Genomic DNA, 19,233 nt, shown 5'->3' with positions numbered 1-19,233 from the left:
CTGATGGCCTCTCATTGATATATTGCAATAAAACTACTTGGTTTTATATCTGCTGCTTGTTCAGTACTGCTATATTTATTGTCAGCTTCAATTGTGACATTGCAGAGGAAAGCTAAATCCCTTTGGAATCAGAGATGCAAGTTTCCTTGGCTCATTCCAAAATATCCAATTGCATTTCTTCCCTAAAGACTTGATTGCTGAGAAGAACATTGTGCAGGGCCCTTTCCATTGCTTGTTATCCTGTATTAAGGAATGGGTGTTGTAGAAATTGTGCCTAATTTAAGCCCAATAAACCCTCACATTATGATCACAAGCTATAAGAATTTCAAATATTAAGTGAAACAATGCTCTAAAGGAACCCAAATTGTGATTTATATCTCTGTTCATTTTCTGGTAATAATATAAAGGAGAAATTGTTTTACTCAAAATGGAAGAAGAGAGCAGTTTAATTGTGGAGTAAAATTCTAAAATGTCTTGATTATAATTGTTTGCTTCTTGCATACCTTAGTTAAAAGACAAGGATAATCTTATTTGGATATTCTAGTTGTTTTTCTATTTCTTTAACACTCTGGGATTGAAACTCAAAAAAGCCCCTTAGGAAAGAAAAAGGGGATGGGAGGGAATCTGATTAACTCCTGGGTTTGTTTTGGAATATCCACCTGGGTAATTGCCTAAACCTGAAATTACTCATATCCGCCCTGTATATGGACTTTGACTGATAATTATAATCAGAATTCATTTGGGGACTCAGAAAATATTAAGGGGTGGGAGGGATGGAAAGAATTTTTAAAAGGAGCTGGATAAGTAAAAATTCCTTATGGGTTTTTGTTTTCTGCTAAAAACGATTTAGCAATGAATTTTACAGACTTAAAAGCTTTGCTGTTCAGAGAGGCTGCATTTCAAAGAAAACCACTATATTCTGATCTTTATTGTTATGGGCAGATTAAAGTTCATACTTAAGTATTATATAGGAAACTGCTCAATTCTAATCCTGCTCCTTGCTCGTGAGGGTATATGCTGGAAGAAATGATCTGCGTCAGATGAGTGGAAAGGAAAAGAGAACCAATAGTGTTTAATGTTGAGTTGAAATTAAATCTCTGAAATTAATTTTAAAATGCCAAGGAAATTTGGATCATCTGTCATACCAGTAGGTGGCGTTATTGGTATGTAACCACAAAATATGTGTAAAAAATGTCTTTAACCCCTTTCACCTCTTAAACTTCAAAATAAAGTTTCACATTGTATGGGCATAAATAATCTGACTTTTGTTTTCATTTCAGATTTGGTAACTGAAAATTCAAGTCAAATGTTTAATTTTGGGGGACATATTTAGACTCTTACATTTTGATGCTGCTTAATTGTAAAATTGTCTTTCTTGTTCTTTTTATTTATATGACAAGAAACTTTTGCAATTTAATTTTATTGTTAATTTTCTTTACAAGGTCAAACTCTGATTTTTGACAGTGACTGGAATTGTTACTCTGGAATAGAAGTAGAGACCTATCTCACAGTCTGTGATTCTCCCTTTAGCAAATAGTTATGTGCTTGAACATTGGTTATAAAATGCCTGTGTTATCACAGCTCAGATAATTCCAATCATTTGTTATTTTTCTAAAGCCATTGTTAGGAAATGGAACTGTTGCTGCAAATAAGAATGGTATTAAAAATGTCTTCAGCTAAGGGTAGACCACACAGTTTATTTCAATACAGTGTCAGAAATACTGATTTATAATATATGGAATAAAGTATCATTAGTCATATCTAAGGCTGATAAGAATTGCCTAAAAGTCTGAGTTGTTTGTATTAAGTGCTCAGAACTGCTGTATCAGCATGTTGTTTTAACAAGATGATGCAACTTGCTCAGTAAACAAAGATATTCTTACTTGACTTGGCACACACTGGAGACAGTGGTCTGTGTGTGTTGGCAAAGCTTATGGTAGGTTGATCCCTTCTCATTTTCAGAAAACACCAAGCTATACTTGCATATAACTAATTGTGATATATCTATGGCGTTTGTGAGAGAGAAGTTACAAACTACAACATCCTAAGAAAGATATCTGAGTAGTCAGCTGCCAGAATCTAATTATCACCTCTGCCTTCTTTCCCCAGATCTTCTAAGTATGCCTTTTATAAATATACTCTCTTAATCTAAGGCTAGTCAAATTGATGCTTTGTGATAAGGAATGTGTTCTTTGTGATAGGGAATGATCATCTCTGTAGCTGATGTGAGCCGAATAGAAGGCACTTTAAACACTTAAAACAGCACTTTAAATTAGTATTTTCATCCTAGATGTGTCTTCAAGACTCCTCTTAAACTTAGAAGAAAGCAGTGGTTCTGGCTAAGTGATTTGGGGTAGATATTATAATGAAAAACACACAGAAAATAACTGTAAACAGTCCTTGAGGGAATTGTTGGCATTTGATTTCCACTTCACCTATATCTAGTATTGGGGTTGAAAGAGATTGTTGTCAAGCACCGGGCTGGTCACTGTGTTGAGACAGCTTAAAGGATTTGAGACTTTACTAGTAGTATCTTTTTGAGGGCATAGTCACGTATGATTTGTATTGAGACTAGCTTAGGAAGATTGCTGCCTTCAAGTTGCATAGCAAGCCTCAAGACAGATTTCATCTGCTGTGTGGAAAAAACATGTGTTTCAAAGCTTATTTAATCAAGACAAAAGTTGTGGAATTCATAAGAGCATTTTTAAGCAGTTGTACTACAAATTGTCATTTGCGAGGTTAATTTTCTTTAGACCTTTCTTAAAATAACCCTTTGCTCACCTCCTAACCTTCAGTCATGTAGAGTGTTTACTTACAAACTGTTCCTCTGGACAGAGTTTGAGACTGTTGCAGGAGATGGTAGTAATTATTTTGTGTTGTGTGTTCTGACAAACCACTCTGTTTCTCATTCTGTACAGTCCTTGTTGGGGTACACTAATTCAGAAAGTGCTTGTAAAATTACCTTCTTACAAAATCCAGCTCCACCGTATACAATACTGCTTCTATGCTAGAAGACAGACTGGCAAGACTTAGTTTGTTGGAGATAACATTATCAGGAAACTGACTTGTTTTTCAGTTAACTTCTGCTGTTGCATCACTCCTATTGCTCTGTCTTTCACAACTACAGAAAGCATGCAGGTAGATTGCCTCAGCAGATGGTACAGCACTTAGAATGGATGGGTTTTCTGTTCCTGGATCAAGGAGTACCTCAGCCCAACCTCTGTGATATGAAACACCAAGTACAGGGATGCTACCGCTATTTCATGAACTGGGGCAGTCTGCTTTGGGAAAGATCTATTGTTTTGCTTGCAGAGCACACACCTTTTTCTAATCTTAGATTTGCTGTGTCATCTTTTTTTGTGGGATGTCAAATTATTTAACAAATTATTTTAAATAATGTTCATACTTGGCTGTATCACTAGTCTGTTTTATTGCTAAAATTCTGCAAGGGATTCTTTCTTGGCCAAATTCTTGGGTTTGCTTTCATGTGCAAGCCAAGGTCCAGACCAAGAGTTGTCCTCTAAATGCCAACAGTAACCAAAGGAGACTAGTTTACTGTGTTTCTATGTGACAAGAGCACTTACCTGTAACAGTTTGTAGATAGATCAACACAAGTTTTCGTGCTGCTGCTTTTGCTATTCGAGTTTTACACAGCATTGCTCCTTGATCCCATCTGTATCATTATCTTCTGTCTGGAGGCATTATGGAATTTTGTGTTAACTAAGTTCTACTTACTTTGAGGTTTAATGATTGCAAATGAGTTACTAAAAGAAGTCATCCAAGCTGGCTGGAAATTGAGAATTTAAATAGTAGTTATGTCCTTTGGGATAATTTTTGTGTGTGTGTTTTACCTGGCCCTTTACCACTCTTTTTGAAGTCTTTAGTCCTTTAGAAGAAGGAAGAAAAAAAAAAGCGGCAGGAACTAGCTGTATTAATATGTATTTCTTTTGAGAAGGAAGAAAGGTTTGTGCCAGGGGAACTGTCTGCAAACTTGTGCTTTTAATTTTTACATGTTACATATGCACACCATCTCTTGGCCACCAAGTACAGTGTTACTCAGATTACAGTAATTGCTGTAAGAGTAAGTAACAATAATTAACAAACAATTGGTAAAATTCCTTTGAATAAATTAAGCTGTAATTGACTTGCAAAGCTGAGTTTATAAAATTATTTCTGCTTCTATCCTTAAAAAAGACTGTGAAACTAGAATGTTGTTGGCCTCATTGAAAATGCGTAGTAGAAAAATGTCTGCACATCAGGTAATTGGAAAAGTAGTAAGACTCACTTGGGAAGGACAAGTTGAAAATTTATTTTTTTTAAAAGCTCCATTTATTAAATCAGTAATAGTAGTATTGTTCCTGAGCAAGTATGCTTTTCTGTTTAGTGTATTATCTTCTATGGGTTGACTTTGATTTCGGTTAGAACTGAACTGTGTGTTATTGTTCTTCCAAATACATTTAACTTTCTTGTAAATCAGTTTGTACCATAAAAATAAACATACCATGTCATTTCTGTATAGAGCCAGGCTGGTTCAGCAGCATGCATTAACTCAGGCTTAGCACCACAGAAAAATCAGTATATTTCTTTGGGAACCTTTAATTGTCAGTACAGGCATACCTTGGAGATATTGCAGGTTCAGTTCCAGACCGCTGCAATAAAGCAAATATTGCAATAAAGCGAATATCGCAATAAAGCAAGTCACATTAATTTTTTGGTTTCCCAGTGCATATAAAGGTTATGTTTACACTATACTGTAGTCTATTAAGTGTGCAATAGCATTATGTCTAAAAAACCTATGTACATACCTTAATTAAAAAATACTTTATTGCTAAAAAGTGGTAACCATCATCTGAGCCTTCAGCGAGTCGTAATCTTTTTGCCAATGGAGGGTCTTGCCCCGATGTTGATGGCTGCTGACTGATCAGGGTGGTAGTTGCTGAAGGTTGGGGTGGCTGTGGCAAATTCTTAAAATTAGACAGCAGTGAAGTTTGCTGCATCGATTGACTCTTCCTTTCACGAAGGATTTCTCTGTAGCATGCAATGCTGTTTGATAGCATTTTACCCACAATAGAACTTCTTTTAAAATTGGAGTCAATCCTCTCAAACCCTGCTGCTGCTTTATCAGCTAAGTTTATGTAATACTCTAAATCCTTTGTTGTCGTTTCAACAATGTTCACAACATCTTCACCAGGAGTAGATTCCATCTCAAGAAACCCCTTTCTTTGCTCATCCATAAGAAGCAACTCCTCATCCATTCAAGCTTTATCATGAGATTGCAGCAATTCAGTCACGTCCTCAGGCTCCACTTCTAATTCTAGTTCTCTTGCTATTTCCACTGCATCTGCAGTTATTTCCTCCACTGAAGTCTTGAACCCCTCAAAGTCATCCATGAGGGTTGTAATCAACTTCTTCCATACTCCTGTTAATGTTGATATTTTGACCTCCTCCCATGAATCATGAATGTTCTTAATGGCATCTCGAATGGTGAATCCTTTCCAGAAGGTTTTCAATTTGCTTTACCCAGATCCATCAGAGGAATCACTATCTATGGCAGCTATAGCCTTACGAAATGTATTTCTTAAATAATAAGACCTGAAAGTCAAAATTACTCCTTGATCCATGGGCTACAGAATGGATGTTGTGTTAGCAGGCATGAAAACAACACAAATCTCACTGTACATCTCCATCAGAGCTCTTGGGTGACCAGGTGCATTGTCAATGAGCAGTAACATTTTGAAAGGAATCTTTTTTTCTGAGCAGTAGTTCTCAACAGTGGGCTTAAAATATTCAGTAAACCATGCTGTAAACAGATGTGCTGTCATCCAGGCTTTGTTGCTCTATTTATAGAGCACAGGCAGAGTAGATTTCACATAATTCTTAAGGGCCCTAGGATTTTCGGAATGGTAAATGAGCATTGGCTTCAACTTCAAGTCACCAGCTGCATTAGCCCCTTACAAGAGAGTCAGCCTCTCCTTTGAAGCTTTGAAGCCAGGCATTGACTTCTCCTCTCTAGCTATGAAAGTCCTAGATGGCATCTTCTTCCAATAGAAGGCTGTTTCGTCTACACTGAAAATCTGTTGTTTAGTGTAGCCACCTTCATCAATTCTCTTAGCTAGACCTTCTGAATAACTTGCTGCAGCTTCTACGTCAGCACTTTTGCTGCTTCACCTTGCACTTTGATGTTATGGAGATGGCTTCTTTCCTTAAACCTCATGAGTCAACCTCTGCTAGCTTCAAACTTTTCTCCTGCAGCTTCCTCACCTCTCTCAGCCTTCACAGAATTGAAGAGAGTTAGGGCCTTGCTCTGGATGAGGCTTTGGCTTAAGGGAATGTTATAGCTGGTTGGATCTTCTATTCGGACCACTCAAACTTTCTCCATATCAGCAGTAAGGCTGTTTTGCTTTCTTATCATTTGTGTGTTCATTGGAGTAGCACTTTGAATTTCCTTCAAGAACTTTTCCTTTGCATTCACAACTTGGCTAACTGCTTGGCACAAGAGGCCGAGCTTTTGGCCTGTCTCGGTTTTTGATATGGCTTCTTCACTAAGCTTCATCATTTCTAGCTTTTGATTTAAAGTGAGAGACATGTGACTCTTCCTTTCACTTGAACGCTTGGAGGCCATTGTAGGGTTATTATTTGGCCTAATTTCAATATTGTTGTCCTTCAGGGAATAGGGAGGCCCGAGGAGAGGGAGGAAGACAGGAGAAGGAGGGAGATGGGGAACAGCTGATCAGTGGAGCAGTCAGAACACACACGACATTTAGCGATTAAGTTCTTATATGGGCATGGTTTGTGGCACCCCAAAACAATTACAATAGTAACATCAAAGATCGCTGATCACAGATCACCATAACAGATATAATAATAACGAAAAAGTTTGAAATATTGCAAGAATTACCAAAATGTGACACAGAGACATGAAGTGAGCACGTGCTGTTGGGAAAATGGCACCAACAGACTTGCTTAATGCAGGGTTGCCACAAACCTTCAATTTGTTTAAAAAAAAAAAAAAAAACAATATCTGTGAAGCGCGGTAAAGCAAAGCGCAATAAAATGAGGTATGCCTGTAATGGTTTGAGAGCTTCAATGCAATTAAAAACTGTAAAGAAACATAGTGTGTATGTACTCTTCCCTTCATGCAGATGTTTTACTTGCAAGACAATTGTTCATATTAATAGAATTATATGAATAATGTAAGGAGGCCGGAGGCCATCTTGTCCAACCTTCTGATCAAAGCAATGGCCTCATCTAGTTGAATTTTTATGTGTTTGTGTGTGTGTTTGTGTGAGTGTATATCTAGCTATCTATCTCCAGGGAACCTCCTGGGCTACCTCTCGGAGTGCTTTGCAATTCTCCTTGTGAATTTTTTCCCGTGTATCTAGCTGGAATTTCCTGTGCAGCAGCTTGTGACTGTTGTTTCTTGTCCTTTTGCTATGCCCTCTGTCATCTCTTAAAATCCACATTTGGTAGCTGAAGACAGTGATTAAATTCCCTTCCCCACCCCCAACTGTACCTTAGGTGGCTTTTCTGCAGGCTGAAACACACTGAACTCCCTCAGCTTCTGCTTATACCTCATATCTTCCAGTACCTACCTGTCTTTGTGGCTTTCTGCTGGACTCTCTCTTGTTTTTCAACACCTATCTTGTGTTGTGGGGCCCAAAACTGAACACAGTCATCCACATGCAGCTTCAAGAGTGCTGGAATAAAGGGGAATAATCACTTCCTTCGGCCTTCTGGCTATCTTTTTCCAAATCCAGCCCAATGTGATGTTAAGTCTTTATCACTGTAGGGGTGTACTCCTTACTTGTGTTCAACTTGTCCACCAGGACCCTCAGGTGCTTTTCAGCAGAGCTGCTTCTTAACCACTTGGCTCCTGGTCTGTGCTGTTGCATGGAATTACTCTGTCCCAGGTGCAAGATTTTGCATTTGTCTTTGCTGACTTCATAAAAAGTTTTTAAGGAATAACACAATAGCATAAGGAATAACTTTTATTTTTAAACTTATCTTAAGAAAAAAGCCTGCCACTGCATCTGATGAGTTATTAGATGATCAAGATGCTTAGAGAGAGTCTCTTGACAAGGCTGTTCTTTATGAGGTTGTCTTTAAACTGCAGTGTAGCTATAAGGAGAGGTTTTAGGACAAACTGATAAAGTGAGTAATGAGAAATCACCTTGGCCAGAAACCATTTACCTGTGAATTCTAAAAGGACCCAGCAATGATACTTTGGTCCTACTTGCTCAGTATGTGTATCATTTAGATTGGCCTTGGTACCAGAATGATAGAAAGTGACATATCTTGCACCAGTTTTTAAAGTATTCTGATAACTGCAGATCAGTAAGTTTGACTACTTTGGGGCAAATTAGTTGAAAGCGTAAAGGACAGAATTAGTAGACATATGGATAAATGTGATAATGGGAGAAGTTAACATGGGTTTTCTAGAGGGAGGGGAAAGGGAAGTTATGTCTTTTCAAAGTCATGCTTTGAAAGAGTCAACAGTATATGGATAAGGGTTATCTAATCAAGGCGATGTCCTTGGATATCAGAAAAAACCCTTTTATCAAGGTCCTTAATCAGACTTTTAAAGAAACTAAGTTGTCATAGAATGGGAGGGAAAGTCCTCCCATGGATTAATAATTGGTGAAAACCAAACCAAATATAATGAGGACCCTAAGTGAGCTATTGCGACTCAGGAAAGAGATCTTGAAGTCATTGTAGATTATATTATGAAAGCATGATATCACTGTTTGGTGGTGATGAAGCAAATTAAATTAAGAATTACTTAGAAAGGATCAGGGAATAAAATAGAGAAGATGTTATGGAGTTATACAATAACATACGGCATTCCATTGCTATGAATAATGCGTGCATCTCTGTCCCCTGCAAAAAGAAATCTGAAAAGGTAGGAGAACATGAAAGCATACAGGCAACAAGAACTATCAAAGGTATGGAAAGGTTCTGTAAAATGAAAGATCAAATAGATGAGGAATCTTAGTCTTGGAAAGGAGAGGCAAATACAGGGTTCAGCTTGCTATATCACTTTTAAGGCAATGAGGAGGAGGTTAAAAAAAGACATGTTGACCTCAGGGAGGCTGAGCAGAAGATCTGCAAGCACTAATATCAGGAGGGGTTTATATCACTTTACTGCATTCTGCAGAGAGGAAGAACTAAAAAGGCAGTGATAGTGATGGCTGTACTTGAAGGAACAGGAAGGCTTAACAGATTTGTGGTATGAACTGGATATTTGCTGTATCACTGAAATAGCACTGGAGTATTGGTTAATGCACAGAAGAATGACAGGTTGCACCATCCTATCCAAAATTGTGTGAAGCTGTCAGTTTGTCATAGCGTACATCTAATGGTAGCTAGGAAACGCACACCTGTTGGAAAGGAGGGGTTTTTCTAAACTCAGTCCCTTAGCTTCAGAAACAAGATTTGAGTTGCTCCCTGCTTTCTGTGGACTACCTGAATGTGTAAGAGGATTGGTAAAGGTCAAAGACTGATTTGGGCCCTTCCTGGTATAACTGTTGTAAAAACATTTAATTGTTGTCTCTGTATTGGACAACAGGAGAAAGAAATAAGGAGGAATAGGAGTTATGCCATCCCTCATGGTTCTCTTGGCCTCTTTAAAAGAGGTCTGAGGGAAAGAACCACCAAAACTTTGACCTGATACTTCCAAATGACAGGTGTTGCAGCAAAATTAATGCCTCCAATATTTTAAGACTTGTTTGAGCTGTTATTTTTTTTCTGTCTTTTTAGTAGTCAGTCCTTGTTGTCATGTTTTAACCCTGGCGTGGAGCACTAAATCACAAAGAATATTTGGCTTGATTTTTTTTTTTTGCTGTTGTTGAATTTTTGTTTTATGTAGTTTAAGACTTGCTTACACATCAATGATGGTTGTGGTATTGCATGATTGACTCATGAACAGGAAGAGAGCAGCTTTCTGTGCTAGGTTGGCTTACTGTGATGCATGTCTTTTACTCAAGTACTGAGTTCCTGTAGACTTTTGTCCTTTAGCCTCCTGTCTTCAGCTGGGAGGGAACCCTTAGGAGAAAGAGGAAAGTTGGGAATATACTCTCAGAAAGCCCAGTGCTAACCAAATTTCTTAACTATTTCTTATAGACCGATGTGCCTTAGAAAGGTCTATCTTATGCTGAGGCATTGGGCATGTTTTTCAGCTGGTGCAGGAAAAGGTTTCAAATACTAAGCCAGGCAGGAAGTGGGGGAAGAGGGGACCATGCCTTCTATCAGATACCCATGACTCTAAGCTTTGAGAGAAAAACTGGAATATAAGAAATTAAAACATGTTTATACTAGATCATGGAGCTCTAAGTTTACACAGAAGAAAGTTTGGAAGAATATATTATGAATCTTAATGTCTCTCTTGCTTCAAATGCATAGATATTACATTTATATTGACTTTACATGCAGTTCAGATAGTTCATTGGCAGTATTTACGGAACTGGAATTACTAAACTAATACAACATGGCTGACCTGAAGCTTTCTATTTATATGTGTTTTTAGGGGTTGTTTCTCTGGTGGCTGTTCATCCTTCTACAGTAAATACGCTTGGAAAACAGCTCCTGCCAAAAACATTTGGACAGTCTAATGTCAACATTGCACAACAAGTGGTAAGGAGAGCTTGCGGTTTTGTTATTGCTTTTACTATTGCTTACACACACTGTAAATCTGAATTGTATCTTGATGTTCAGTATCATTTGTCATGCACAGATTGGCTATATTTCTAATTTTTAAATGACATGTTAGAACAAATGTTTTTGATAATGCTCTTTTGGGGAAAGAAATACAAAGATAACTGTCAAATCAACTTGAGGATATCTGGATTTTTGGGCAACTTTATCCTTTGTTAATCTTGTTGCTTCAAATCGGTGGCTCTTTCAGATTCTGCTTTGATTTGACACCATGGAGATGCTGAAGTTGTTCTGAGAATTTGGAAACTAGGGAATAGAGTGGGACCCTCTGATTTCTATTTTGAAACCTGGCAGAGAGAAGTGTAAATGAAGTCCATTACTACGAATTTATTGAGATTGAAGTTGGGTGGAACAAAATTGGAAACTTTTTGAATTGAAAATTGAAAAGCTTTCTGGATCAATGTTTTTAACGCTTAATTGAAATATCCTTTTGCTTAAAAACTTACTGTGAGCTTGGTGAGTTGTATGAAATTAGTGAATTCAAAGAATGTAATAATGTAATAGATAACCTACAGACTGTGAGGGAAGTCACTTCTACGGTGATCAAAATTAAAATCTGATCCTCTGGAATGAATTGGTCTCAATTCATCCCCTTCTTGAAAGCAACTGTAATGCTTAAACATCAAAAATCTAGTATGTTGTGTATTTGGGTTTCTTCTCGATATGAAAACACATTTTTCCTATCTGCCTTTCCCAACTCTGAGCTGTAAAGAGTGTTTTATAACAGAGAGGCTGCTTAAATCTATGAAGTGTATGGCTTTAACTGTATAGAAGTTATGCAAGTCATTTAGTCCCTCTGCCATAGGCAGTATATATGTATAACTGCTTATTAAGCATACTAGCAAGCTGTTACCATGCTCGGGGGGGGGGGGGGCGAGGACACAAAGCCCCAAACATCTGCCTGCCCCCTGCCCGCCATGTTCTTAGTTGAATTGCAGATCTATTATCACACTGTAAACTATGTTTAAGTTTTGAGCTTCCATCTGAGACACTGTAGATTGTTGCCTAATGAAGTATCTGTATAATTGCGGATTATTTACTGTGCTGTATTTCCTTGAGTTAACTGCTTTGAGCAACAACTTGGAAGTTAGACTACAGTGAAATGAGTTTGACTGACTGAAATTGCTTCTCTAGTCAGAGGCATTTTGTCAATAGATTTCCAAAGAAGGAAACTTAGAGTTGTTAAGGCATTCTTTTAGCTTAATTTAAATTCAGTAACCAACAGTAGGAAGAAGATGATGTTGTTTTAGATCATAGGCCATAATGGCACAGAGGTCATTTTGGGGCATTATTGTGAGGCTTTGTGCATACATAAGTTTAATATTGAAATTGAAATACTATTTCTGATAACTTACAAAATCTTTTCTTGAAGTACCAAAACTGGGGGATAATATTGAAATGACAAATTCTCTGATGCCTTTTTTTAACTTTCAATGTCTTAAGAAAAAAAAATAAGTCATGCCTTCCATCACGTGTCTAAATTGACAAATTCTCATCTATATTACCTATGAACAAGTTTCCATGGTAACATTATTAGAAATCTTGATTCTGAAAGAATAACTATTATTAATTGAATCTTTGTTAGTTACCATGGGAAATTTGTGTGTATGTAATCATAAATTCTTCAGCACTTTAAGTCTTTTTCTGAACTTTTCAGCACTAATTTTTTAATGATGAAGAGGTCCCATATCTAAACATGTTTATATTGGCTGTTTTCAGTACAAAACCAGATGCTTAGATATATGTCACTAAAGAAGAGATGTCATTTTTATGTATAGAGAGAGAAATTTTGGATAAATTTTTGCTGACTTCATAATTCTGAAGGATAGCAAGAACTGTAAAAAAAATTACATCTATAACCCTGAAAGTTAAGAGGAGGTTAGTCTTCTGCCAGTGAACAAAATCTACTTGGGAAACAGAGTTGATGAGTTGTCTTGTGACCCTACTTAACCTTGTAAGTGAACTGTATTGACTAAGTCTTGCTGTTCCACTGTGTTGAACTTACTGATGCCTAAGGAGAAGAACTGTAATCTAGTTCTCTAATTAAAAAACTGGAAACTTTGGAGAAACATCTTGGCAGAGATTTCTGTCTCTACTTTTGCTCTCTCTTCTTCCCTCTACCCCCCCACCCACAAAAAAGCCACCCTCTGTTTTCTCTGAAACTATCTTAATTTCATCCATAACCTTTCATTTTAGGATGTTTCCAGTGACTTGCATAACTCTTAAAATGTTCTTTTCATATAAATGTTCCAGAATACAGTTTGTTTATAATTTTGTGAGTAGAAGTTGGGGGTATTAATATTTCTATTACAAAAACTAATAATACTAATTTTTTTGGAAGATTCTGAAACTCCAGACTGTGTGGTCTTAGTATTTCTACGTATTTGTTTTAAATTGATAAGGATGTTAAGTTTTGGCAGCTACTTTGTTAAGGAATCTTAACTTGATTGCCAAGTTCATAAGTTATTCTGGAGTTGCCGTTCATGTCCTTGAAATAACTGAAAACAAAACTTGATGAACATGTTTGGAAACACTGTATATAATTCAAATATTAGGAAATAACATTTTGGATTAATGTGTACAAATTTTAAATCTTTGTGGCAGCCATATTTAAAAGCTAGTTAGATGTATCTTTCAGCAAAACAAGACAATTAATGAATCTTTCAGATTTGTAACTCTGAGAGTATTTAGATTTAAAGCAATTCTTTTTTAAAGTTTTACACTGGATAAGTTTATTTTTGTTCATAAGTTCATATCTCCATTTTATTGAAAAATAGCATGAAGTCTTAACATGTTTGCTCACTAAAAGTCTTTTCAGTGTGTAAGAGGAGTATTAGACTTTTAAGGGTGGTACTTGTATTTCTGGCTTTCTCTGCATCCGAACTATGTAAAGTTTGCATAATACATAAACTTAAATCTGAGACATACCCTTTATGTAAAAATCTGCTTTCTTAAGTTGTAACAGAGTGTATGATTTTGGCTATTTTGAAGACATTTTGTGAATTAGAATGTGAACACTGAGCAGGTTTTAAATGTATTAAACAGACTTCACTTTTCTACTTTAGAAATGAGCCTTTGAGTTTGTGCACCCTTCCATACACCCTCCTTGCTACTGCTGAATGTTTCAAAATGCTGCTGAGTGCAGGAGATGCCTGGGTTTGCTGCTCTCGAAGCAGCTGTGTAATTCCACTCCCTCTGCTGTACTGGCTTGGCCGCTCATCTTACTGCACAATCGTACGAATGCTAGATTTGACACCAGGGAGGTGGCAGAGCTGTTCTGAGAACTGGAAAACTAGGGAATAGAGTGAGACCCTCTAATTTTAGCATCTGTAAGATGTTGGAATCATTTCTTCCAGCCTCTGTAACTGCATCCTAAGGAATAAAAAGTGGCTAACAACATTCCTCTGTTCTATTATCTTTGTCAGTCGAATAGCACGCTGGTGCTGCTAGTCTTCTTCATAGACTTCTGACATGTTTGGTGAATGAGACTTTTCTTCATGCTATCAATGAAGGGGTTGTGGACTGAATCAGATATGTGTGTCTGCAGGAGGAATTTTGGTCATCTAAAGGCACAAAATGAAGCAGTGGGGTCATATATCTAGAATATGCCTGGAAGATGTTTATTCCAATTCTTAAAAGCATTCTGGTAGCAATCGTCTAGCATTAGAGGTAAAAATAGCAAAAGTTTTGGTCTGTAGTTGGCAGAGAACTGTCAATAGCAGAACTTTGAGTGTTTCAGAGGGAGAAAGCGAGCTGGTTCCCACACACCCTGTGCCTGTTCTGCATCCCCCACCCTCATGCCATGCTCTTTCCCACAATAAGACATTTTATTTTTGAAAAGTTTCATTGTCAGGTTTTGAAATTTTCTATTTTACTTTGTGTTAAGACTAAATTATTGAAGCTGGTCTGGGGAAGAAATGTAAAATTTTGTTGGTGAGGGGGAATGTGGCTAAAGGAGAATATAGGAGGTTTGCAGGTGGTTTTGAGTTTAGATTCATTTGAGATTTGTTTCACATACCTGGTGTCAGGCATGCAAACTCTTGCCCCTACTGGGAGGTAAACGTACCAAGAGAAATAGGTGTATCCTTCTACAAAATGAGAAATTATGCAGTATCATTGTTTTCTGAACTATATATTCTCTAGAAAGTTACATTTATGGAGATAAAAACCATCATCTGCAGAAGTGGGAGTTCTGCTTCAGCTAGTTTCACAGATGAGAGAGCGTGGTTCTGTGTGCGAATGAATGTTTGTATGATTACTCATGATCAAATTTGCAGATCTTCAGAACTATGTACCTGTAAGCAGGAACACTGTGGTCAGCCACATCTGTGCTCATAGCATGTTCAAAATAAAATGTTTTTGTCTAAATTGGTCTAAAACCAAAATCTGCAGCGAGTGAGAAAGTTGGCCCTTACAAATACATTAGAGGTGAGGAAGTATTTTGTTTTTGATCCTGTAGTGAGAAAGACTGACTGCAAGAGAGAATTTGGCTCTTCTTGCAATAGCTCTGCTTTTTTTTCCATGCTTCTAATTTTCAGATCTTCTCCTTGTTTCGTATATTCATATTTTTAACCACAATTTATTGCAACTTCTTTATGCATACTCTGCTCAGACTCTTTGCTTTGCTTTGATCTTGTCTAAGTTACTGTAAAACAGCGTTAAGAAATCCAGAAAGCACGTAAAGCTCATTTAGGAAGAATAACACACAAATGCTTATTACCTAGGGAGTACTCTAAGTCAAGCTATATAATATGTAGCGTGAAGTTTTTTGTGCTACTGTGGTATAAATTGAATGTATCTAATAGAAGTAGGTAGAAATAAAGCATTAGTCATGTCTCAATAATGCATCATTTGAAGAGTAAGTACAGCATCTGAATAACTTGGAATACTTATGATCATTTTCCAAATAATTTTATTTTTTACTGTAGGTTATTGGTACACCTCAGAGATCTTCAGCGCCAAATACTATCGTAGTAGGAAGTCCACATACACCTAATACGCATTTTGTATCACAGAACCAGACTGCAGATTCTTCTCCTTGGTCTGCTGGGTGAGCAAAATAAGTTACAAGGGATTAATAAATTGTTTGCAATTTTTGTTCTAAGTGTTCACTGTAATAATGTGTATACTCTTCAGGTTAGCAGTGTGAAAGATGCATTCTATTCACCTTTTCATTAAGAATGCTCCAGTGTTAAAGTATTCTGTATTAAAATCAGGCATAGTTACACAAGAATGAATACTCCCTTATTTGGCATAAAAGCAACTAGTTTATTTTTCCTAAAGACTGACGGATGTTCTTATATTGTTTACATCTAGACAGTTTAGCTCCGAAAAAGGACACAGGAATTCATCTGACTTAATTCAGTTTTTAATTTGGCATTTCTCTTTTGCTGATGTAGTTCCAAGAATTACAGTGCATTTCAAACCAAATAGGTATAGCCTGAGATATCATTTGAAGTAAGAACAATGTAGTTCTTCTTAGAAAAAAGTATTAGGTACAAGAAATGTGTTCTTTTGGTGTCTGTTCTCGTGGAAGCTTGTTTTTAAGGGTCTGTTGTTACATTAAGTTTTAAACTACATTTATCATCTGTGTTTCATTATACATAAATAGATATCCACTTTGAGATTATGAAGCTCTGAACTTTCAAACTGTTTGAGAAATCAGATATGGAGCAGTGAGAGCTTCCATTACTGATACTAATTTTGTTGATCCTTGTAATTTGAGGAGAGATATGAGTATCTTCTTATTTAGAACATAAACTGAAAACTTTCTTCTGCTTCTTCTTGCATTTACTGCAACTTTGAAGCTTTTGTAGCAACTTTGTGTACTGACAGTCCAGTTTGTATTTTAGTAATAGTGTAATGTTTACTCAGTTCAACCAATTTCAGACTTCATCTGTTCAATCAGTATCAGACTTATATTGAACAACGCTTGAGCAATCTAGTTTTCTTATTGTCAAACTAGATGGGCTATTTAAAAAAAAAAAAGTTTTTGCTTGCAATTCACTCTTCATATTTTAGCTTTTTCCTCCTGTCCCCTTCTTGTATTGAAGATTGCAGGGTTTTCTTTATTGATTTATTCAAGAAATATGTGTATTGTTAAATTATCTGCTACTGGACCTAGCAGAGTTGCCAAAAGGATAGATTTGTATTGAAGTGTTTCAGCATCAAGACAATACAGTTGTTAGTTACCGTAAATCATAGGAAAAAAAATGCTGGGAAGGGGTGAGGAGCAAAACAACAGGAAAGACTTTTTTAAGAGCAGTGTGCCTGTATTTGGGGGGGGGGGGGAAGTTATATATTCCAAAGTTCAAATCTTCTTAAAATATATATTATACGTATATTTAGGAAGCGGAACAAAAAAGGAGAGAAGAATGGCAAGGGTTTACGTCATTTCTCTATGAAGGTTTGTGAGAAGGTACAGAGAAAAGGAACCACCTCATACAATGAGGTGGCAGACGAGTTGGTTGCAGAATTCAGTACCACTGATAATCATATTTCACCAAATGAATCAGTAAGTATATGGGAGGTCACATGTGAACTGAATGGGGGAAGAGAAATTTCTTTTGAGACTTTTTATTTCTTTTCCTACTGCTAAATGAAACAGTTCAGATACTACCAGAGTTTACCCATTTACTGTAATACATTTATTTTCAAATGTTTTTGTCACAGGTATGTTTTTGATTAATGCACTATGTCTACAGCAGGCTTACGACCAGAAGAATATTAGACGACGTGTCTATGATGCCTTAAATGTCCTTATGGCCATGAACATTATCTCTAAGGAGAAGAAGGAAATCAAATGGATTGGTCTACCTACTAACTCGGCTCAGGAATGTCAGAATTTAGAGGTATATGCATAGGAAATTCACAGTAACTTTGTGTTTGAGTAAATGTTCATGGCTTTAGTATGTTCTGATCCTACACATGCATGTGATCATCTGAGTTAGCAAGGTAGACTAATTGGATGCATCTTGACTCTGTTTTTTATAAAGAATTCACATCTAAGCTTCCAGGTTGTTTAAGCAATTCTTCTTTCTATGTCAAAAATATAGGTGCTATGTGATAGAGCTGTAATATATGTGAAATGATTCTGATTCAAAGTTAATAAAAGTAATTAATGTATAATTCTAACATTGCAATAGCGGTGCTCAAGAGTCAGGAAAAAATTTTTTTTCCAGGTTCCAGACATATAATACTTCTGTAATTTGTTGCATGTAGCTGATAGGTATTGCATGTGTATCGGTATATATTCACATTAATCTTCCTTTATTTCTGTAAGTCATTTATAATTCTGACATTTATCTTGCATAAGATGTCAGACTTCTTTAATGTAAGTCTTAGGTGAGGAAAAATGGAAATTTTTTTTATCCTTGGACATCCAGGAATTCTGGCAGCATTTGTCCATTGTGTTTTTTAAGCATCCTGAGTAAGAGTACTGGATTTGCAGGATAAACTTACTGGGGTTTCCTGAAGTCAATTTACTGTATCAGAAGAGAATGAGTCTTTGTATTTATTCTTAATAAGCATAAATTCCCTTCTGCAGAACTGAAAAAATCATTTTGGAATCTATCTATAAAAGGCTAATTCTGTGGAAATTTTTGTTTGATACTGATAATTGATTTTTCAGTTAGCACTGTAATTGCTATCTAGATGAAGAAAATACAGCAGATCTAAGCAATCTGAATTTTGCTTTAATAAGATATTTATGATTTCAAATGGCTTTTGAAAATCTCCCAGGATAGCCTCCAAGTGAAATTTATTAGTTAACTTGAGATAGTGAGAATTGGGACATAAAATGCAAGTTGGATGTAGAAGATGAAGTGGCTCAAAGATGTCAGTATTGTATGCTGAATAGGGAGCTAGCCAGCTGGAGGAAGTTTAAAAGTTGGTCTTTTTGGTCCTGTCTCACCAAGTATGATATTACCAGTAATGATGAAGCAAAAGAAAAGGAGCGTTGCTTATTGTACTGAGTTCAGTATTATGACTGATAGTGTCCTAAGAAGAATAGGATAATATTACTATGGAAGAAAAAGAAGCAACTTGAAATGTAGTAGTGCATAGTGAAAGTTCCTGCATTTAAGGTAGGTGCAATGATGATTTCTGATATCAAGGTGAAATCTCGCTAATTGGGAGTCACAAGAGGAGGGAGGAGTTCTGTTAACCACTGAATAATTGAGCCACAAGTGTAATACAGCCTTGAAAACAACAAAAAACCTTAGATGTGTTGAGTTGGGGAAATTTCAGGATTCCTCCCCTTCTCCAGTATTGTTTCATAAATACTCTAGTTTGCATTTCTGCAACTTACATTGACGTTTAAGTTACAGTGATGTTACCAGACAAGTTTTGTAATAAAATTACTTATTTTTAATGAGTTTGTGGAAGCTAATATACAGTTTGTCAAACTGTCAAATCTAATAAACTTTCTTGACTATAGCAGCTAAAATCATTTGGCTTTATCCTTAAACTGTTCAAAAATCAAGCCAAACCATTTATAAGAGAACATAGGAGTTCAGGGGATTT

At 36.5% G+C, this 19,233-nt stretch overlaps 1 protein-coding gene across 5 annotated transcripts in view; it reads left to right on the top strand.

The window, feature by feature from the left end:
- TFDP1 (transcription factor Dp-1) overlaps nt 1-19,233 on the top strand; it is a 47,125-nt gene that overhangs the window by 21,552 nt on the left and 6,340 nt on the right. For 4 of the 5 annotated variants that reach the window (XM_067295539.1, XM_067295535.1, XM_067295546.1 and 1 more), the window contains exons 4-7: nt 10,523-10,629; nt 15,639-15,760; nt 17,059-17,224; nt 17,415-17,561. In XM_067295539.1, the coding sequence (XP_067151640.1) occupies nt 10,523-10,629; nt 15,639-15,760; nt 17,059-17,224; nt 17,415-17,561 (542 nt within the window). The remainder of the gene's footprint in view (nt 1-10,522; nt 10,630-15,638; nt 15,761-17,058; nt 17,225-17,414; nt 17,562-19,233) is intronic. The other variant, XM_067295549.1, reaches the window with a different exon arrangement.

This window comes from Apteryx mantelli, chromosome 1 (genome assembly GCF_036417845.1).
Source record: "Apteryx mantelli isolate bAptMan1 chromosome 1, bAptMan1.hap1, whole genome shotgun sequence".
Lineage (NCBI taxonomy): Eukaryota > Metazoa > Chordata > Aves > Apterygiformes > Apterygidae > Apteryx > Apteryx mantelli.
The sequence above is the reverse complement of the archived record's forward strand: the minus strand, read 5'-3'. Positions and strand labels throughout refer to the sequence as shown.